General features: G+C 51.6%; 2 protein-coding genes and 1 long non-coding RNA gene across 9 annotated transcripts in view; 1 reads left to right on the top strand and 2 right to left on the bottom strand.

The window, feature by feature from the left end:
- LOC111674031 overlaps positions 1 to 1,861 on the bottom strand; it is a 43,580-nt gene extending 41,719 nt beyond the window's left edge. Inside the window, exon 1 of the long non-coding RNA XR_002762235.1 lies at positions 1,781 to 1,861. This is a non-coding gene — a long non-coding RNA (uncharacterized LOC111674031). The remainder of the gene's footprint in view (positions 1 to 1,780) is intronic.
- On the top strand, positions 649 to 2,704 carry LOC105702129 (replication factor C subunit 5). Of its 2 annotated transcripts, none has more exons than XM_012429450.2 (9): positions 649 to 716; positions 1,014 to 1,104; positions 1,188 to 1,252; positions 1,315 to 1,442; positions 1,509 to 1,671; positions 1,731 to 1,890; positions 1,962 to 2,173; positions 2,289 to 2,366; positions 2,439 to 2,704. In XM_012429450.2, the coding sequence occupies exons 1-9, from the start codon at positions 671 to 673 to the stop codon at positions 2,582 to 2,584; spliced, it is 1,089 nt and encodes a 362-aa protein (XP_012284873.1). In that variant the 5' UTR covers positions 649 to 670; the 3' UTR covers positions 2,585 to 2,704. The 2 variants fall into 2 exon arrangements, with proteins under 2 accessions (XP_012284873.1, XP_012284874.1); XM_012429451.2 differs by lacking the exon at positions 649 to 716 and adding an exon at positions 909 to 944.
- A 20-nt stretch (positions 2,705 to 2,724) lies between these two features.
- Positions 2,725 to 20,500, bottom strand: LOC105702127 (echinoderm microtubule-associated protein-like 2). 6 transcript variants are annotated; one of them, XM_012429446.1, is made up of 19 exons: positions 20,349 to 20,500; positions 20,159 to 20,275; positions 16,204 to 16,316; positions 11,010 to 11,240; positions 9,962 to 10,133; positions 9,745 to 9,858; positions 9,305 to 9,433; positions 8,669 to 8,737; positions 6,533 to 6,838; positions 6,334 to 6,406; positions 5,869 to 6,075; positions 5,524 to 5,761; positions 5,235 to 5,392; positions 4,889 to 5,146; positions 4,661 to 4,798; positions 4,464 to 4,580; positions 4,031 to 4,118; positions 3,733 to 3,959; positions 2,725 to 3,644 (listed from the first exon to the last, which is right to left on the bottom strand). In XM_012429446.1, the coding sequence occupies exons 3-19, from the start codon at positions 16,247 to 16,249 to the stop codon at positions 3,519 to 3,521; spliced, it is 2,697 nt and encodes an 898-aa protein (XP_012284869.1). In that variant the 5' UTR covers positions 16,250 to 16,316; positions 20,159 to 20,275; positions 20,349 to 20,500; the 3' UTR covers positions 2,725 to 3,518. The 6 variants fall into 6 exon arrangements, with proteins under 6 accessions (XP_012284869.1, XP_012284871.1, XP_012284870.1 ...); XM_012429448.1 differs by having other exon boundaries at positions 20,159 to 20,233; XM_012429447.1 differs by lacking the exon at positions 20,159 to 20,275.
- Positions 20,501 to 20,610: the final 110 nt, after the last annotated feature.

Genomic DNA, 20,610 nt, shown 5'->3' with positions numbered 1-20,610 from the left:
CTTGGCGAGTACAATGGCTTCGCCGGTACACGCATCGAACGACGCTCCACGTTACGTTTAGTACAATAGAAAACGCAGCGGAGTTGAGTACAGGTCGAACACGAATAAATGGATGGGAATACATATGTATCTATGGATACTAACATTGTTTCTTTCTCCGAATACGTGTATCTATTCTCAATGCGGAATGAAGGCATCCATTCATGCATTCAAATGATTTCGAGATAAGGTACTGCTTGTAACTTTTTTCCAAACACTATTTTCCCTGGCTGCTTTTATGTATCCACGTCTGGCTTTACAAATCGTATTTATAAGCTATCGGTTTGTGGAGTCGGACACGGACGTGATTTGAAATTTTAATAAACGTATTTATTCCTAGACTCTGTAATATATTTTTCCTTGCTTCCCTCGACCGTAAATCATATTGCCAATCGCGGCATTGATTTTATTAATATTTTTAACATTGAGAATGTCGCGCATTCGAGCTGCACTTTAGAGTTTCAAAAAACGCGCTTAAACCGATCCCCTCCTTGCCCTTGTAAACGACCAATGAACATGGATTCGACTGAACTCACTTTCCTAATGCACGTGGCCGTTTGACAAGAGTTTAGGATAAGAGTTTAGGAGAATAGGAGTAGATAAGTAGATAAGGTCAAATGGAGCGTTACGAATGTTCATCCCTTACCATCAAAAGCGAGCAGTGTTGGTAAGCGTAGGTAAGCCACCACCGTCAACTGCCGCATGGTATTAGCGTCACGAATACGTGAGCCGCCAATGGCGACTGGTAGATGGTACCGCCATCGCGAGTGCGCGAGCTCCTATCAGAAATTCGTTGCGCCGCCCTTGGGGGCAAAAAACTGTGAAAGCTAACGTACGAAACCAGAGGGCAGCACAGGATGCGATCGCACGATCCTGCCCGTGAGCAATCTCCCAACTCATCTCTGGTAAAAGTCGGCTTTCGCGGGCAATCTAACCTAACTCTGTTTATAATTCTACTGTCCATTTTTTTAAAGAGATCTTTCGAAGAGATATGATTTCTGGCTGGAGGACAGACAGCATTAGTCATAAACATGAGAATAAAACTGAGCACAAGAATTTGCCTTGGTTAGTTTGATATTTAGTCTAATACTGTTTATAGATACATATATATATGTACTGTTCTGTCATTATTAATTTATGATTCACAGGGTTGAAAAATACCGGCCTAGCAAATTGGTTGATCTTATCTCTCACGAAGAGATAATAGACACAAGTAAGAGTTGTTAATTTTCATACGTGTGGAATTCATATTTAATAATACTACGTAACTTTCAGTTAATAAATTCATACGTGTTAATCAACTGCCTCACCTATTATTCTATGGGCCACCTGGAACGGGGAAGACTAGTACGATACTGGCATGCGCCAAACAGTTGTATACTCCGGCACAATTTACCTCGATGGTATTAACTTTTAATAATGAGCAAGCTCATGGCTAGTGATTGTTTATTTATTCTATGGTTATATAGGTTCTAGAATTGAATGCATCCGACGATCGAGGGATCGGTATCGTAAGAGGTCAAATTTTGAGCTTCGCAAGTACGAGGACAATTTTTAACGCCGGCTTTAAGTTGATTATTTTAGACGAAGCCGACGCCATGACAAACGATGCCCAGAATGCATTACGAAGAAGTAAGTAAAAGTATTTGGTATAATGCTTAGTCATATAATAATCATGCCTTATTCTGCAGTAATTGAAAAATACACGGACAATGTGAGGTTTTGCATTATTTGCAATTACCTTAGCAAGATCATTCCAGCATTACAGTCTCGGTGTACTAGGTTTCGATTTGGTCCACTTTCGCCTACTCAGATTCTCCCTAGATTGGATCACATTATACAGAAAGAAAAGTAAATTTTTTATTATCCTGAATATTATAAATACTGTTATGAATTGCATAGATAAGAACGTATCTTTGTAGACTAACCGTGACGGAGGATGGTAAAAATGCATTGATGACTTTGAGTGGCGGGGATATGAGGAAAGTTTTAAATGTTCTTCAAAGTACAGCTCTTGCCTTTGGCACAGTCAATGAACACAATGTTTACACGTGTGTGGGTCACCCGCTTCCATCTGATATAAAAGAGATACTGAATTGGCTACTCAATGAATCGTTTTTAATATCATATTGCAGTATCCTTTTAAGATTCATATCTTATCTTTAAAAGAATACCTGATCTCTCCAATTTAATATTTCCGTATCAACTTTGACTTCAACTATTGAACCTTAACCAAAAAAAAAAATCAGAAATACAAGACATGAAAATAAAGAAGGGATTGGCTCTTCAGGATATTCTTACCGATCTTCATAAGCTAGTGAACCAAAGTATGTATGATCTTCTACCTTTGATGCAAATGTATGTAGAAGTATCAATTTATAAAATGTATTTGGTTCCAGTTGACTTTCCCGACGCCACGCTTATTAAACTGATAATAAAAATGGCCGAAATTGAGAAACGGGTGATTGCCGGTGCTAGCGAAGAAGTCCAATTGAACGCACTTGTCAGTACATTTCAATGCACCCGAGATATCGAGACGCAATAAAACCGTCAGGATCATTCGTGCACTGCAGCCCAGCATTATATGCAATTTTATATGTATGAAATATTGATAAGATACAACCAAGGTCACCTTGGTAATTAATAAAATACGTTTTTATATCGAAAGAGCAACTTCTTTAAAACTAGTCTTCATGACCGTTTATTGGTCGAAAAGTTACACGAATACATCTTGTATGACATAAATAAAATATATGTATCTTACACGGATGAAAGGAAGGGTAAAAGTAACACGATTGCTCCTGCCACACTTTGGTAAATCATTCGTACCAAGAGAAAACAAAAAGATGCGCTTTTCCGACGAAAGGAAAAAAAAAGAGTCGCGCGCTTTTACATTTTTTTTTATGTACACACACAATGTTACCCCGAAAGACCGACCTGCTTCCATGATGACCTAGGTGCGGCAAGTCGAATCGCCGGTAACGGATACCGGCAGAAGGCGAACATCTCTTGCCAACGGAACGCAAAGTTCTTTGATCGACCGGAAACTCCTAACTACTGTCGATTACTTTCTATGGACGGCATTTTGGTACGGATCGTCTTCGGCAAATGAACACTCGATTTCGCTGATCCTGACTTCGCACCGTCTTCATTTCGCCCTTAGCTCGCCTCGACAGGAGGTCTGGCACACTGACAACCATCAAAGACAGTAGGAACGTGTTGTGAAACGGTCGCGTGCATTCGGCATGTTAAAATATTGCCGTATCTTCATATAAGTGCATCTTTTTCAAAGCGTTAAATGCAAGAGAGCACAGTCCTCCTGGAAACGCTCCTACTCGGTCGCCGATCGTGAAGTCATTACAAGCTCCACGCTATGAACTACATCCGTATCTCCTTATTCCTCCTCATTTCTTTTCGAGCTATAAAGCAATTAAGGAAATTTTTGTTGAAGTGCACTTTTGAGTCCAGGCAGTCGTCCCTTAGTTGACGACCCACTGGAGAACGCTGGTGTCGCCTCCGCCGATGGAAACGAGTCGAGTGTCGTCTTGAAGAAAGGAGACGTTCGTTACGTGGCTCGAGTGTCCCCCGTAGACGTGGAACAAGGACTGAAAGAGAAATAAATATGTCGGGTAAAAAAACAAGGCAATAAAGAAATGCAATATACGATAATCATAGTAGGTTGTCATCTGGCACCTTGGGCTGGCAAGCCGGGTACGTGAAGAGCTTGACTTTGCCAAAGTCGTCTCCGGTGGCTAAAAGCTTGCCATCTCCGCTGCGGGTGCAATTATTTATGTCCGTCCCATCAGCACCCTCTGGCCACACGCCAATAGTCTCGAAAGATATGACACATGTATGCGTCGCCCAGTCGGTGTCTCTTAACATCGAGGACTGAGGAATCTGTCGACACACTCCAGGATTCCCTGTACAAAGAAATTAACGCCAGACAAAATTAAAGAAAAACAATTCAACCTAAGGGAGAATGAATACTCACAATAAAGTAACTCGTAGTCTCCACTGTTGCTTCTTAAGCATGTACCATCCACGGACCAGTCCAAGTGCGTTATGAAGCTAGAATGTCCCTGAAACCAGGAAAAAATGCATTGTCATTTTATTTACGATCCGCATACGTATCCTAGGAGGTACGTCAACAGGGGATAATATTCGTGCTGTGGTTTCTACGCTACGGTGCACAGTCCACAACACGTGCATAATTTAACCGTGTTTTAAGAGAATAATGTGGAATAAAGTGTGTCCGACTCTTGATCGAATGTACGAGTCTTACTTCGTGCCTTCGTATCCTCTTTGGCTAGAAACCGAGAGAGAGAGAAGATTAAAATGATTTATCGAGATTATCCGTTGGCACCGTTCTCACACGCCGGAAAGATCCGAGACAAGTAATAGAAATGCCTTAGCTCTTTGCTTACCATGCATCTGCCAACGCGACTGTACTTAGTTGCATCCTCGTTGACTTGATAAATGTATATGTAATTGTCTCTGGAGCCAACCGCGAGCAGAGATCCATCCGGGGAGAATCTAACCACCTATCGAGAAGACATTGATTTATCTCATAAATGGATCAAGAGTTCCTTCGGTATTCTTTCCCTGGATTAGGTTTTCTCACCTGGAGGGCCTCCGAACCATCCGAATGATGGGTGTAAAGTTCTCGAGTCTCGCTGTCTATCGCCAGCCATTTTCCCGAAACGCATCCAACCACCATGATGGCTCCGTCTGGAGAAAAGCAAACGCTCTGCGCTTGTTCCTGTGAAATGAAGGTATCATAAAGCATCCGAACCTCCCTGATAAATAATTATATCATTTGCAGTAGACAATGCTAGTCGAGGAGACCTACCCCAATGTCCTTGCTCCAGACGACGGTATGACTGAGGCTGTCCCACATTTGTAGGAGCCGGTCGTGCCCAGCAGTCGCAAACTGGGGCAAAGTCGGATGCGCAGCCAGACCCCAGACTTCTTCGGCATGACCTAACATAGCTGGATTGAATCCCATCTCCAGATCTCCGACCAGAATGCAATTTCTGGTCGTGCCAACGAGCAGCTGGGATCCCCTGCCCTCGGACACCGTCCTGATACCTCCGAAATGATCTTCGATCTACGAGCGGGTCAATGGAATTTTTATTACGTCTCATTTCTTTTTTTATCTAGTATACATCTTTGTTCTGCTCTTAGAGGTATCTTACCTGAGCTTCTTCTCCAGTTGCGTTAAGGCCCGAATCGAAATACAGAATTCTGCCGTCCTTGCCGCCACCGGTGACGACGTTACCATTCTTCAGCACGCAAATCGAGAAGATGGAGCCCTCGTGAAGGTTCCTCACCAGTCTGGCGATCGTAGTGGTGCCTACACGGAGCGAATCGAAAAGTTCGGATTAAATCCATGGCATCCCATGAATATACGATTTCTTTATCTGAAGGATTGGGTGTACACGCGTCAGCAGTCGCAACACCTCGTGCATAATAAGAAGCTCGTACCTCTGGCCCAAACAATGATGTTCCCATTGCTGTCGCCGGTGAGCACATCGCCGTTTTGGTTGAAGGCCACGCAAGTTACGTATCTCGGCTTGTCCCGGTTCTCGAAGATGCCCATTCGCTTGTAGAGCATCCCGCCGTTGTCGAGGGACCAGAAGGACACGTGGCCCTTTCCGCAGGACACGATCTGGTTTCGTTCCAGCGGATGCCATTCCGCGCAGACCACCGTATCCACCGAGCACTGCAATCGACGTCATCCTCCGTTAAATCGGGCACTTCCGGCCGGGGAAGGACGCCAACCGGACGTTCCCAAAATTCGCGCCGCTCTTTGGCGTCGCCGGTACTTACCTTAGTTTCCGTCACTTTGACGCCTCGGTCGCCCTTCTGCCAGTCCCAGATCGAGATATTATGATCCGCCGTCTCGTCGATGGCGCAGAGGAAGTTCCCTCCGTCGGCTTTGGAGAACGAGAGGCAACAAATCGAACCGTCGAACTCGCCGGTGCCGATCACGCTCAAGGTCGTCAAGCTGACGGAATTCCAGATGCGGATGTGAGGCTGCAACGATTCCTCAATTATTTCCGTCCAAGGAACGAGGAGGGTCGAGGGAGCAAAATCTCGCTCCGGCTTCTCCGGTTGATTGAAAGATACCGGCCGATTTTTAAATACTTCTTGCCGCCACATTAATTGGACAGGATGCGCATCCTGGGCGCTCTCGCCGCGAGAGGGTCCAATTACCAGCCGCAAGAAGCGCCCTCGGGGGGTTGGAAATCTCGTTTCACCTAACTACCGATCCTAATCTTCGATCCGACTCACCATGGAATCCCGCCGATCCGTCCCAGAAACCTGACCGGTCGCTATCACTAGTTTATTTGGATGTATGGCGATGCTGAAACAGGGAAAGGCCCATTTAGAAATCGGAAGAGCCAACCCAGATCGCATCTTCCCCGCGACTCGGCATTTCCGTCGAGGGGAAGACGCGGATAATTATCCATTCTCCACGGTCCAGGCCTACCTCTTGATGTCGTCCGTGTGTCCGAGGTAGTGTCTTTGGCAATGCTCCTCGAGGTTGTAGAGGACGACCACGGCGGCCACGAAGTAGACGATCTCGCCGGTGGGCAGGAGATGGAGATTGCTCCTGCAGTCTCGCCCTCTGTACCCGTATACCCAGTCGAGCTTGAGCTTACTATGGGGCGGGATGCTGACTTTGTGAAGATCGTAGGTCTCCAGGGCGGGGGTCGGGGCGTAGAGGAGGACCGGCCTGCCGCGGAGGTACATGCGGACGGTGCCGTCTTCCTCGTTGTACTGCATGTCTCTGGTGCTGCAACGAGAAGCGCTCATTCTGAACCGTCGAAAAATCAAACCACCGACGAAGTAGCGCAAAAGAAGGTCAAGCTCATCTCGGAAGCATGCACGTAGAGTATTAAACGCGACGCGGCACCTTTCCGGGCGCCATCTTGCTCCGTACCGAGTTCCGAGGAGAGTGGTATTGCCCAAAGCCGAGGAGAACCACTCGGGCGAATTTATCGCCGAGACCCGACACGGGGGCCCGCGGTTGCCGTCCCTCTCGGAAATAATTCCCCGACCTAACCCGGTCCCTCGGACGCCCGGTTAGCATGCAAGTACATTGCACTTGCCCTCCGCGTTGCAACTGGTGTCTCGCCGCGGCACGACTGCGGCCGAGTCACGGAATTACGAGCTTCGACGGTGCCTCCGGCCGTAACGAATTGCGCAACCTCCGCTTTTTCCTCGGCTTCGATTTTTGTTTTTCTCTCTCCTCCTCTCCTTTTCAATTGTGCCCGTCTGCTCCCTCCGTCCTCGCTCTTCCCCAGACAGGAGAAACCTGCGCTCGTTCGCCAGGTAGAGCCCGTCCCTCTCCCTCTCGTTCTCCCTCCGATAACGGCTCCTCTCTCTCTCCGTGACGTCACCTAAACTCGGCGTTTCGCGTCTCCTCGATTTTAAAATCCACGATTCTCTCTCTTCCAGGGCGTCCGCCACCTTCGAGTGAGTCATCTCGGGTCTCGGATACCCTCGTGACGTCACTTCCGGTGGGAACCAGCTGACGAAGGACGGGCATACCCGAAGGAGCACCCGGCCGGTGTACCGGCCTGGCCGATAAACGTTCACGGACACTTTGCACATTTTCCCGCACGCCGTTTCCGGCGCGCTCCGATAACCATCGCTCGGCCGTTTAACGAACGGGAAGCCCTAAGTTAAATTGCGCAACGAATGGGGCGCGATTCGCTTTCTGCGTAGGACTCTCTTTCACTTTCGAGGCGACCGCCACTCGCCGAGCGGGACCGTGGATGTTTTCGATTTCAACGCGGCGGCGCGATATCGAGGGCACTTAAAGGAGGACCCATTACGCGATACGAATTACGAATGCCTCCCTCGAGATCCGATACCTTTACAATTACGAAAAAGAAAACCATATCAAGGAGTCAAGCCTCGCGTTTCGCCGTTCCCGATCGCGTGGGAAAAATTAGTCGTTGCACCGTCAGGAGCCGAGCAGATAAAACAACCGTAAAGTCGGGTAACTTCGGCAAAAAAGGAAATCGGTACGCGAAACGGAACGGTCACGAGATCACCGGTGCCGTTTACGGACACCGTATCCAGCAAACCCGGACGGGGCACGAGGCATTCGAGTTCGCAGGTAATCTCCGGTGCATAGCTGGCTCGGGATTTGCATGCGAGGTCGAAGGTTGGACCGTAGGTCGCGGCCGGCGACGAACCTTCGGTTCGCTTTGCGATCCCCACCGGCAAGTTTACCTTTCCCTCGGCATGTCCAGGAATGCGATATAAAATGGCCGTAAAGCCTCCAGACCTGCAACGACCTTCCAAACCTGTCGAGGGAATCCGACATCGATTCCTTCCACCCCAGGCTCGAGCTCGGAACGGTTATTATCAAGAAACACTGTAAATACGCAGGGGCAATTGCCGGAAAAAATTAAAAAAAATTAAACCGACTCACTTCATCATTTCGGCGACACCCATCTTCGGGTCTGGTACCACTAAGAGGGACTACGCGGTGCTGTACAACGTGCCGTGCGCCGAATGAATGACGTGCATAGAAAAAGCGGTCACGGACCGACCGGTGCGGGTGCAGAAACGCGAAAGAGAGACGCAAGAAGGAGAGAAAAGAATTATTTACCCGTGTTTGACGTTGCTCAGCGCCTGAGGCTTGAAGAGGTTGAACAGGGACTTGGTGGAGGCCGACAATCTACAATGAATGAGACGAATGCAAAACGAAAACCATGCGGTGCAGATCAACAGAAGAAAAAAAAAAAAGGGAAAAGAAACACAACGATCAAACACTCGAGGGCCAGGAAGACGTCCACCTCGCCGGGTCCGAATGACGCCCCGACGACGACGATTGAGCGTTTCCGCGACGAATCGCCGTCATCCGGCACCGTGTCCAGCCGATTGGACGAGAATGTCTGCATCCGGCTGCAGTTTCCTTTGTCCGAGGACGCGGCGGCGAGGAGTGCGTGATCCTGGCACGATCGATCAAGCGCAACAAGAAGCATCGAGTCTAAGGTGAGCAGAGGAGAAGGAGGAAGGTAGGAACCGGGGATGGGGAAGAACGAGGTGCTCTTCGGGGACCGGCGAGATGGGTTGGCGGAAAGGAACGGACAGGTGGTCGATGAGCTTCCTCGGTACGAGGACTACGTCTGGCTCGAAAGCAGGGACCAAGGTCCAGGATCTCCGGCAAAGGGAGCCAGGAACACCAATGTATCTCGCGCGTGTTCTTAAACGTCGTCTCCGGGGCCTCGATCCTCCGACCTACCTAGAGCCGACCAATTGCGAGTTACCGCCGGCCGATTGCGGGGAATGCGTGAAGTCCCCGGTGGACGACCATCTCTTCGCCCTGCGGAGACTGCTCTGCGGTGGTCCGTTGGTCCTCGCGGTCGGTGACCTGGGACGATAGGAGAACCTTCAAACCCGGTCTCGACGAATCCTCTCGATCCGCCGATTAACATTTCTTAACGTTCTCGAGCCACGCAAGGACGCAACGCTTCCGCTTGGCCGCACTCCGTTGCCCGTTGCGAGATTAGATAGGATTTTGTGTCATTCCGTGACATCACTCTTATTGTCGATTATCACGCAGTCGTCGCGGTTGTACGGCGCGAAGAATGTCGCGCAATCGTCGCATCTCGTCGCACCGAGCACGTTGCGGAAAGGTTGCGTCCCCGAAAATCCGTAAGATACGTAAAGACTGATCGTCACCTCGTGACGGGTAGTGGCGTCGCCCTGGGACTGGGGGACGGTACCGGGGAGACGCTGCTGCTGCTAGGGCTGTCCGAGTGCAGGGAACCCGTCGACTGGTAGTGGACCGATCTTCTGAAAGATATCAACGACGTCTACGTTATTTTATCCCTTTGGTTAAATTTAGATCGGTCGAGGTAGACCCTCGAGACTATCGGTGAATAATGTATATACATACCGATCGACGGATCTCTGAGGTAGTTGAGAGGGTGGAGTATAACTTATCGGCCTCCTGGGACTGGAATTCGCATCTCTAACGTCCTGGGTAGATCCGGCGGAGGAATTCCTGAAGCCGGTGGTCCCCGTCTGCCGCAGACGCAGGTCCTTCTGCGATCCGGGGCTTTGTGGGTCTGCAAACCGAATCCAGGTGTCCGCACATAAAGGTCCAGGGCAACCGATCGTCATTTTATTATTCCTGGATTTATATTCATCCTCGTAGCCTGCCCCCGTGTTAAAATTACCCGCGCGACCGTCCACCTCCACCGGAGGAGCCCCCGTAACGCGGCTCCCGGAGAAAAGAGAATAATCCCTGAATTTACGTCCATTATGCAAATTCTCCATTCGGGATGCCGTCGGGATCTCGGGTTTTCCAGATCCCTTATCAAGAATTATTATCGCCGTATCGATTCGGGAATAACGAGCCCGCGGCGCCATTATTCATCCGTAACGCGATCGATTTATCCGACCTTAATTAGTTCCATGGCCCGGCTCCGTAGAGCCGTTTAACGCGAGCAGGAACCGTTTAAAAGGCGGGATCCGGAGGCGCATCTTCCCGTCCGGGAATAACGAAGGCGATAAATAAATTCGGGAATAACTCCCCGTGCGCGAATCCGTCCTCGATCTCGACCTCCCTCCTCGTGGTCCTTCTTCCCGGGCGATGGATCTTGCCCGAGGAAAAGGGAACGCGTCCTTAACCCCATCGCGTGCGAACCCCCCGAGCCAGTCTTTAACCTCTTAACCTTCGGTTCAAACGGGCTCGACCTGGCATCGGCGTTGGCGAGGCTTCCTCCTCGTGCACCCGGTGGAGCGATAAGTCGACTCGCGATATCTCTCCCCGAGGTGTTACCCGCCAACTCGAGGGCGCCTCTCCTCACCTCGAGCGCGCGTCAACGGGGTGGAAAACTCAGAGTAGAAAATTAAATGCCCCCCCTATCCGTCCGCGGAACGGAAAAGGATCGTAGATCCTCGAGTAAATCGGCCATCGGCGAGAATGCCTCGGGACTTACTTCTGAGCTGTACGTGACCATTCCTCATGGGCGACGAGGCCGCTCTCTCGGTCCTCCTCTCGTTCCTCTCGTCCTCCCTTTTCTCGCGGCCCTCTAGCTGGGCGATCCGCCTGAGAGCGTCGGCCAGTGTGGCCCGAAGACAAACGATCTCGTCCCTCTGCGCCAGGGACTGCCTCTCCAGGTCGGCGACTCGCCCCAGCAGCGAGCCGGTCTCGCACTCCAGCATCTCATCTGCGAAACCAACGTCTCCAATTAGTACTCTCTCCCTCTTTGCCTCTCCGACTCTACTCCACCCGCACAAAAAATCCAGGGCAAGCCGGTGTAAAGAAAAAAAAAAAAAATAAAAAAAAATTAACCACGATCGATTCGCCGCGGAATACTCAATATTCGAGTACTCGACGGTTCTCGTTGAAATTCTGATTGGATAGTTATCGGTCGCTCTTATCAAGTGTCAAGGGTTCTTGGTGAGTAGTGCAGGGTGACATATGGAGAACGCGGGTCAGAGCATCCCGAAAACGGGCTGAGAGAGTTGTGGACCCCTTAAAAAATCATCAAACCCTGTATCTCCTTTGAAAAAAAAATCCCAAACCCTCGCTCGATAAACTAACTCGAAGGGAAGAACCTTCCCAGTAGAGCCGAAGTGATGGCAGGTGGGAAAAAAAAATTCGTAGAGAGACGTAGGGAGTTTGGCGATGTCCCCAATAATCTACATACGTCTCGCGGTTTTATTCACGACTCCACCCACAGTCGAGGGGACATCATGGCAGTCTACTTTACATGGGTTTTTAAACAAAAAGAGAAAAGAAAAAAAAAAAGTTCTCATGCACGTCCCGCCGACTCACGATACTCACGCCACGCTTGCTCCGCTTCGTTAATGGTGTCCATCGTGTCTGGCGTGGACATTGCGATTAACCTCCCGCGATGACCCCGGAGTATTAATAAATTATTCAATCGTGCCGATTACCGGTCGCAAACAGAGGCGGGAGCACGCCCGCCGCCATCCCCTGGTCCCGGAATTAATCTCCCTTAATTGCCCCGCAATCTCCCGATATCGTTGATCCTTTCTCACGCGGGGAACGAATCCGCACTACGCGGTTTATCGCCGGCGACGAGTTTCGCGGCCATCGGAGGGCGTCTTCGTCGCCGTCACGTGACGCGGATAAACAAGCCGACTTCTGCCCCCCTCTCTCTCTTCTCCTTAGTTTTGAAACGCCTCGAAAAACGCGTCCTCTCGAAGGCTGACGACGGGGAATTTTTTGCCAAAAGTGGTTAAAGGAGGTAGTGATTTTCCTGAGAAAATTTTTAATATCGTTCCCTTCGCAAAACCAGGCTCGAGAGCGCGACCGTTCCGGACCGGAGAGGAAGCGGAGGAGACCCCACGCGAAACGCGGCTACTCTGACACTGATCTTCCGATGCGCCGGTACCGGGCGAAATCGCGCGTGGCCGCGTCCTTCGCGGTTATTATTAGACCCGCCAGGGAAAAATTCGAAAGTCGGGAAATTCGCCGGGGGAAAAGAACCGCGAACGAGGTGCTCGGCTCGAGTGGCGTGCGAGCACTGAGAGAGGAGTCGCCGCGGCGAGCGACTCGCGCGCGCCTTTTGACGCGGGCTTATGTAACGCCCTGTACACCAGCTGGAAATATATTTTGGGTCGCAACCGTAGCCGAGAACAAGGATATCCTCGAAAACCCTCCGGGTGTGGGTAGCTTTTCCTTCCAGGGAGTCCCGAAAAGTCCGTTCCCCCTTCGGCACCTTCAACTCGAGCCGGGCCATCGACCACCACGTGGCAGGGCGGACGTCTCGATTCCGCACATCTCTACTCTACGGTGCCGAGATAACGATCCCCCCCAGGAAATCCAAAAAAGTAAAAGATCGAAAATCCTAAACATCCTCCATGGGGGGTCGAGCGACCTCGTGGTCGAGCACACGTGCCAGGACGCCAGGCGCACCTCGTCGGTGAAATCTCACGCGAAAGGGGGACTCCCCGGGAGCCTTCCTCGAGGGATCCTCTCATACCGTACAAGAAAGACAAATCGAAGGCAATCCCCACGTGGAGTCGAATCCGCGCGTCCTCGAGCGTCTCTACGCTCGACGCCCGCGAGGGACGCTACGCATCTCCCGATCGGTTTCTAAACGACGCTAATCGGCTGCACCGGGTTATCGGTCGGCACTTTTGCGGACTTCTCTCAGCCGGAAGGCGGAAAAGCCGCGGTCGATCGGACGTGCAGGGGAGATATCCCCTTTGCGAACGCGCACGACGGCCCGGAGAGGTCCAGTTTCCGCGGAGATGGCTCGACCGGTCGGCGGCACGTGTGTTCTCCCCTCGGCCGCCCTAACGATACTGTTAGAACCGACTCCAGCTGCGCTCGGCCGCGATCAATACGCGCTAGATGCTTCAGATGCTTCAGATGATCCAGATGAAACTTGCCGCGCGGCCCCCTCGGACGCGCCGATTATCTGCCCGGAGATAACGGAAGAGAGAGAGAGGATCCCGGAAACCGACACGGTCATTTTTTTACTTCCTGATGATATCATCGATCCCATTGAAATTCTTACCGGGCGGTGGGACACTAGGACACTGGGACGAATTTTTGGCTCGATCGTCTTAACATTTCTCCCGATTAACCGCACTTCATGCCGCCGCGAAGGTTAACAAGGGGGACTTTCGATCTCGATTCGGCAGGAAAAACGGAGCGTTGCCGCAAATCCCGATTTTAGAAAGCGATTTATGCGGAATCGCGACTTTCCCCTCGAGACGTCGACCGGGTGGAGGACCGACCACGTCGGCATCGATCGCGGTCCCGGAGTTCCTTCGAGCGGGGCGGATCGATCTCTCGTCGAAACTCCCGCAACCGAGTCACGCACGATTGGCCTTCCATTTCCATTATTGCCGAGGTATATACGGATGGATCTCATATCCGCCTCGATAACAGAAAGCGATCGGGCCCTCAAGGACAGCCCCGTAGAGCGAATATCCCGATTTCCTCGTTAACTCGAGGCACCCTTTCGCGATCCCTCGAGGGGTCTTATCGATCTCCTCGGGCTTCAATTTTTTTTTTTTCACGAACCTCCATGTGCTCGAAACAGGCAAAAAAATTGGTAAAACCTGAAAAAGTGATCGACTCGGTCCTTGAGCCCTTCCCAAAGTTGAAAAGACCTCCCCGAAGGGGGCAAAGAATTCACGGTGGAATGCGCAACCGCCGAGCGTAACCGCGCAAAGATCTCGGCCTGCTTTGTTCCTACGCGCTTGATTCATCGTAAATTTTTTTTTCCCCTCCCGCCCCCTCTTTCCCCGCCATCGGTCACCCTCCCTTGATTTTTTCCGCCGGCGGGTTCGAAGCTTTGTTGCATGCCAACCGTGTCGCTTTGAATGGTCCGGGGGTTAACGTACGCTCAAAGACGGATAGGCAACCCTTCCCTTTGTGCGCCTATCGAAAATCGATAGCCAAGGTGAATCGCTGATTGCGACGTCGCCGAGGCACCGATAACTCGAGAGAGGCTCGGTGCAAGGCGACTCGAAGGTTTGGTACTATCGAATGAGTGCAGGGGTGTAAACTGGAGCTCTACGAGTTTCTACAAATCTATCTACAAAGATTCGCCAAGTTTCACCTGCACGTACCTTTAAGCAATCGCTTGTACAGGTCCTTACTGCACATCCAGTTGCGCAAAGGCCCCCTCTTAATGGGACACCTCTTCGGCGCCGAAGCTACAAACACGCACAATCGCACACCTTAATTGTCGCGATTTCTAGCCGTCTCGTTATTTCTCGCGGGAAAAATCGGCGCCCGAGGTTACCCTAGAAAAGGCGACCGAGATCCTAGGACATATCTCGTAGGCGTAGTCAGATATGGGTGTTGCCCAATCGGCATTACGTGGTTCCTAATAGCGCCATTAGTCCGGACCGATGCACGCAAGTGGGATGGTCTCATCCCGGGTCGAAAAGGAATAACCAGAGGCACACGTCTCGTTACCATAAATTCGTGGGCGAGGACGCTTGGGTTACCGAATGGCCCGTGACCGTCTTCCTTACGTCGCGACGTCCACTCCGAGGGTCCTCGTTCCAAGGACTCTCCTCTCCTGAGCGTTTATGAATATACACCGATCGGCGCTCCACTACGACAATCGCGATCGAATATTTTCAGACCGGTTGACGACGCGTAGTCACGAGGGAAGATGACCACGTTGCTGGAATTTTGCAAAACGTCGGCGAACCGTTAAATGACCAGCAACGCCGGGAGCAATTAATATTAATGAAAGGACAGGATGAGATTGGCGCACCTCGGTAACGTCACCGTACCACCTTGAATGGCTTACATAATGACCGCCAGAGTGTACGGCGGCATTATTCCGCGCGTACTTGTACCCCGTTCGGGAAAAAATGCTCGTCCTTAAGTCCGGCCGAAACAATAGAATCCTTCGACCAATTCTCAACTCGGGGGTTCGAGCTACTAGCTAAACTAAATTATATGTTTATTTAAAAATGAGAATAGATATGTGCCCATAATTATGAAAGTGGTCTAAGTCATATATTTTTTGTTTTTATTACATTGAATTAATTTCGTTTGAAATAATATGGCGTGAAATAACTGATAAACTCATTTTTTTTTTTTTTTAATTTTGACTTAGACCACTTTCATAATTATGAGCACATATGTCAAAGCGACCAGCGGCGGCTCGAAATCGATGTTCCCTCTCACCGTTTATAGGGGAATAACGACTCCACGGTTAAGTCGCAACCCAGGCGCAATCGCGTCTCCTTATTCCCTGCAATTATGTTCCCTGCCTTGCGCGGAATACCAGGCGACGGTCTTAAGGTTCAATGTCACCGTCGTAAAACTGCTATACCCGGGGCGTAGCACCTTCGCCGGTACACAAGTTGTATGCTCGCCCACCGGACAATTAACCAGGAGCTGCGACACCGTCCTCTCCCATCGGCACCCCCGCTAGAATTAGTGACCAAACCTCGCGCGATGACAATTTTATCGTAATCGCAGAACGCCACGGCGAGGACAATACCCGCGTCCCACGCCCGCGAGGAAACCGTTCCAGAGCGGAGGATCGGAGATAATCGAGGTTAATGACTCGACACCTGGTCCATATATCCCGGCGCCATAACGCCCCTTTAAAAGTATATTCCGATGGCGCGAGAAGGGCTTAATCGCTTAATTCGAGTAATCGTCGCAAAAGCACTTACCCATTTCTTGAGCGGAGGTCTGGGGGCGGTACCCGTTCACGCGCATCGTCGTTCGCTGATTTTCCTTCTACTCATTTCCCGCTTGGCCGATGAGGAGAAGATTCCGCTAATCCCTGGAATTTGAGAATCAATAGTTAAAAAAGACCGAAGAAAATCCTAACCGCGATACGACGCGTTCTTTCCCTCCTAAAGCCGAGGTTCATAAGTCGCAGCCGAGTCGAGGGCGTTTTGAAGTTCGCCGCCGCGCCGTTGCGACACCTCTTGTTTTTTTTCCCCTTTTTTCCCTCGGCAACGCGATACGTCCGTTTCAAGGAGAGTAAACAAGCGGGACAGTTCGATCCAGGATGGGTTACGGCATCGGGGAGTCGACTTTCATTCCCAGAGACGCGAGAAAGGCGAAAAGAATGCCCCTCGCAGGAACCGGGCGACCGCGACTCGTGTCACGGCGCTGGCCGGCGAGCGCGCGGAGGTCGCGCCGCGGAAAAAATCCGAACTACCGGCTCGGGGCTTCGATTTCGCCGATCCGCTCCCTACGGGGAAACCGATATTTGTGAGATTCGAATTCCCGTTCCCATTCTACCTCCCGAGGTACGCCGGGTTGTCCTCGAGGGAAAAGGGGAGGCGACGGGATTTCCAGGATTTCCCTCACGACTCGATCCCTCGAGGGTCCGATTTCGCCGCGAGAGGCGCCACGGTCGGCGCCGTCCCATGTGAAACAAAACCAGTAGGCATTGACCCGCGCAGAATGTTACCATATCGGTGCGAGCGCACCGGCCGCGATTTATTTTTACGGGTATCGCAATACTCGGCCACCGGTGGACGTTCGCGCGCCATATAGGAGCCTATTACCGACACGGCCGGATAATTGGCCCCTCCGTCGTCCCTCCCCGCCCGAAGTGGTCGGTCCTTGCGGAGGCACGCTCTCGAGGAGTCGCCGATCGGAGGCCTTCGCAAAAAAGGTCGGATCGAAAAATGGACATTAGCATGCCGGTGAAAGTTCCTAAGCGATCCGCGGTCTCGGCGGTCCCTCATGCTTCGGGTTTTCCCACAGGAGGCGGGACACCGATACCATCGACCACCCGATGACTTATTCCCCTCTCCTGGGGAATGGCTAACCCTCGGTTGAACTTTTCAACCGCGTCGGACTCCTCCGGAGAGTAACAGGGAAACATTGAAAACCGCTCGACTCGAGTGGGGTTTTTTCTCGGCATGGCCGACCCCCCGCGAGGCTCGCGACCGGTCCGACTTCCGGGGGCCGCCCTCCCCGGGAAATTCAAATCGCGAGTCATCGGTGATATCGTCCTCGGTTAACGGACCCGGTTCCCGAGTCTCGCAGGCAATGCCGTTCCTCGGGTAGGTGCCGGTCCGTCCGGGAAAAAGAGGCGACCGGACCGATTCGGCGAGGGAGGGCGAGAGGAGGACGGAGCTAGGCGCGGTCCCGCGAGGCCGAGCGAGAGGACCGCTCGACCTGGACAGTCCGTTATCGGTTTCGCGGCGCATTCCGAGCCCGGCGCGCCGAGTGGGCCGATTAGAAGGCACGATCGAGCCGCGCGACATTTTCCTTACCGCCGACTGTACCGGCATCCGCAATTAGGGTCAACGAATCCATGCATCCACTAGACCGAGCCGCGGCTCGGGCGACAAAGCGCGCTAAAGCCGATCGCGAGCGAAACTAAATTTTCCGAGCCGACCAAAAAGACTCGCCAGTCCCGAGGAACCCTAAACAACTGACTTTGAGATAAATCCTGAGTCGCTGCACGCGACCCCCGATTGAAAATTAAATTCCCTGATTGCGTGCCCACCGGGTCGGGGATTTTCCTGCTCCAAGGAGCCCGATTATCGGGACCAACCGGGAGGCGATATCTCTTATAAATGGCTAGGCTCTCGCAAGGACGATTCCGTTTGAATTAAGGATTATTACCGGCATGGGAATTACCGCGGGACGTAGGGCAAGGTCGACGTCTATCGCGACCGCGGAGAATCGGGCTTGGATGTTGCACGGCTGCCGATCGAGAAACGATTTACCTGGCGATGGCACCCGCTCTTTAAACCAACCGATTACGCTAATTCGACGTTTAAAGGTACCGAGCTAAACGGGAACGATTGGCCCCTCTTCCTCCACGTGAAAAGAAATGGCTGAAAGGAGACCCCGAGGGAACCCTGGCCCGGTCTGAAAGTCTTTCATCGCGACTCGTGCAGGGTGAATCACGAGGCCGGGATAAAAGGACCTAATTGCAAGAATGCACCGATTGTCCATGGGGCCATTCCAATTCGCTCGTCGTTCCGGCCGCAAACGGGCTGAATCACGACTCGAGTCTCGAGTGGCCTTTAAAGTCCTCGCCTCCGACTTGCACCATAAGAAGATCCAATTGATGGTTGCAGAAGTCAGCCGGGGGTAAAGGGGGACCGAGGCCCGTCGACGGCCTAAAGTCGCCGTCTTCGGGATTCCTATCTACGGACGGAACTCGAAGAAACTTGAAATTCCTCCCGTGGATACTTTGTATTTTTTCCCCGATCTCGAGTCGCAAGATGGAAAACAAAGAAATCCGAGAGAGCAGAATACGCGGCAAGGGATCGCCTGAGACCTTGGACTCGTGTTGACGTTCTTCCGACCTACCTCAATCCCGTCAAATAGCGACTCGGGATCCAGATCGATCGGCGAATAGACTCCACACCGATAAAAATACCTATGTACAATTTACGTACTCAATCGCTGATTATTTCAATGTCACAATAAATTGCAGGAAAATTACCCTCTCTTTGTAACATCGCATTCTGCCCTAAAGCTAAGTTTAAGAGAACTACAATGTAACGATACATCTAACTTGCGTAAAAATCCACTAATAGGGTAAATACACAATGTCGCGGATATTTACACATTTTCGCAAGAAGACGCGACGCTAATCTCGACGCCCTGGGAGTGGAATGCAAACCTCGGCCTCGTGACACGATGGTGGGCAAAAGGTCGCGAGATTATGTCGAGGCCAAGGCCCGCGCTTCCTCTCTTTCTCTTTGCTTTCTCCCCTAACGACTCGTCGAACGAAACGCTCGAATAAAGGCCCTCGACAGCCCTTGCGACCGTAATCGCCATTTTCGCGGTTTCGCCATTGTCGAGCGTCACCTCGCGAGTCGAGTTGCCCCTTGAAGGAGCGTTTCTATTCTTTTTCGACGCAAAGTCGGGGGAGAGGCCCTCGGTGGTCACCTCGCGTGCACGAGCACGGAAGTCGGGTCACGATGCGGCGATAATCTCGGCTGGGAATGGAATGCGAACCGCAGGCTCATGGCGGGTCGTTTAACAGGGTTTCGAGACTCTCGGGGTGTCGCGAAATGCGATGCCGGATATACGTATACAGGTATATATACGCGATTCGGCGGAATTCTATGCGGAATATACGTATATACACAATTCAGCAGAATTCGATGCCGGATATACGTATAGACGTATATATATGCGATTCGGCGGAATTCGATGCCCCCGAAAGAACTGGTCCCGCTATACCGTGAAACGTCCAGTGGCGTTAATTTAGATACGGAAAGATTTACATTAATTTCCCAGTGAATCTATTTCAGGAGTACTTTTCCCACCACTGGGTTGGAGTCATTCCGAGAACTCGGGCCCAATGAGAAAATAGTCATTCTAATCATAGGGTCAGGTCGGTCCGGCGTAAGAGCGGTTTACGCACCTAACGCCCCGGCGCGCGCTTCCGCGTGCTCGGCGCGACACCTCTCGCGAATTAAAATAGAAACGGCTCTATTTTCATTCGAAAAGTGAAAAGGCTAGTCATGGATTTTAATACCGTACGTTTAGCGTGATTCGAGGAGATCGAGCGTCTCGAAAACCCTGACCGAGAGCCGACCGCAAACCGATCCACAGGTGAGGCGGGTAATTTCGCATGGAAATCCACTCGAAGGACTCGCGTGCAGGGTTAATCTTGGGAACGCACGGCTTCCTTACCAACTGCGCCGCCAACTGTGCTGCCAACTGCACGGCGACGCCACCTGCGCCGGGCCGACACCGACGCCGCGGTCTCTGGGAAGGAGGACCACGAGGATCGTGAGAATCGCCCGAGCCCTGGGAACCGCGGAACCGTACGATCTAGAGAGGTTCCGGAAAGTGGAACCGAGATTACTTTCAATTTACATACAATCCAGGAAGGTGCGCCGCTGCCACGGATCACGCCTGGACCCCTCGTTCCTCGACACCTGCCGAATCCTTGATAAACGGGACCACGCGATCCGAAAATCCGAAGTACACTTCCAACCGCGGGACCGGACGCCAAGAACTCGCTCGCTCGAGATCCCAGCCGGTACTGAGGAAGCCAACAGGTGAGCCGCGCCAGCACCTCGACTTCAGGGCCGCGCCGCGAGGGGCGCTGTGGTGGGGGGCGCGATCACGTCGACCAATGA

The sequence above is a fragment of the Orussus abietinus genome, unplaced genomic scaffold (genome assembly GCF_000612105.2).
Source record: "Orussus abietinus isolate OABI.00-Male unplaced genomic scaffold, Oabi_2.0 scaffold22, whole genome shotgun sequence".
Lineage (NCBI taxonomy): Eukaryota > Metazoa > Arthropoda > Insecta > Hymenoptera > Orussidae > Orussus > Orussus abietinus.
This window is presented reverse-complemented; position numbering and strand designations above follow the sequence as displayed.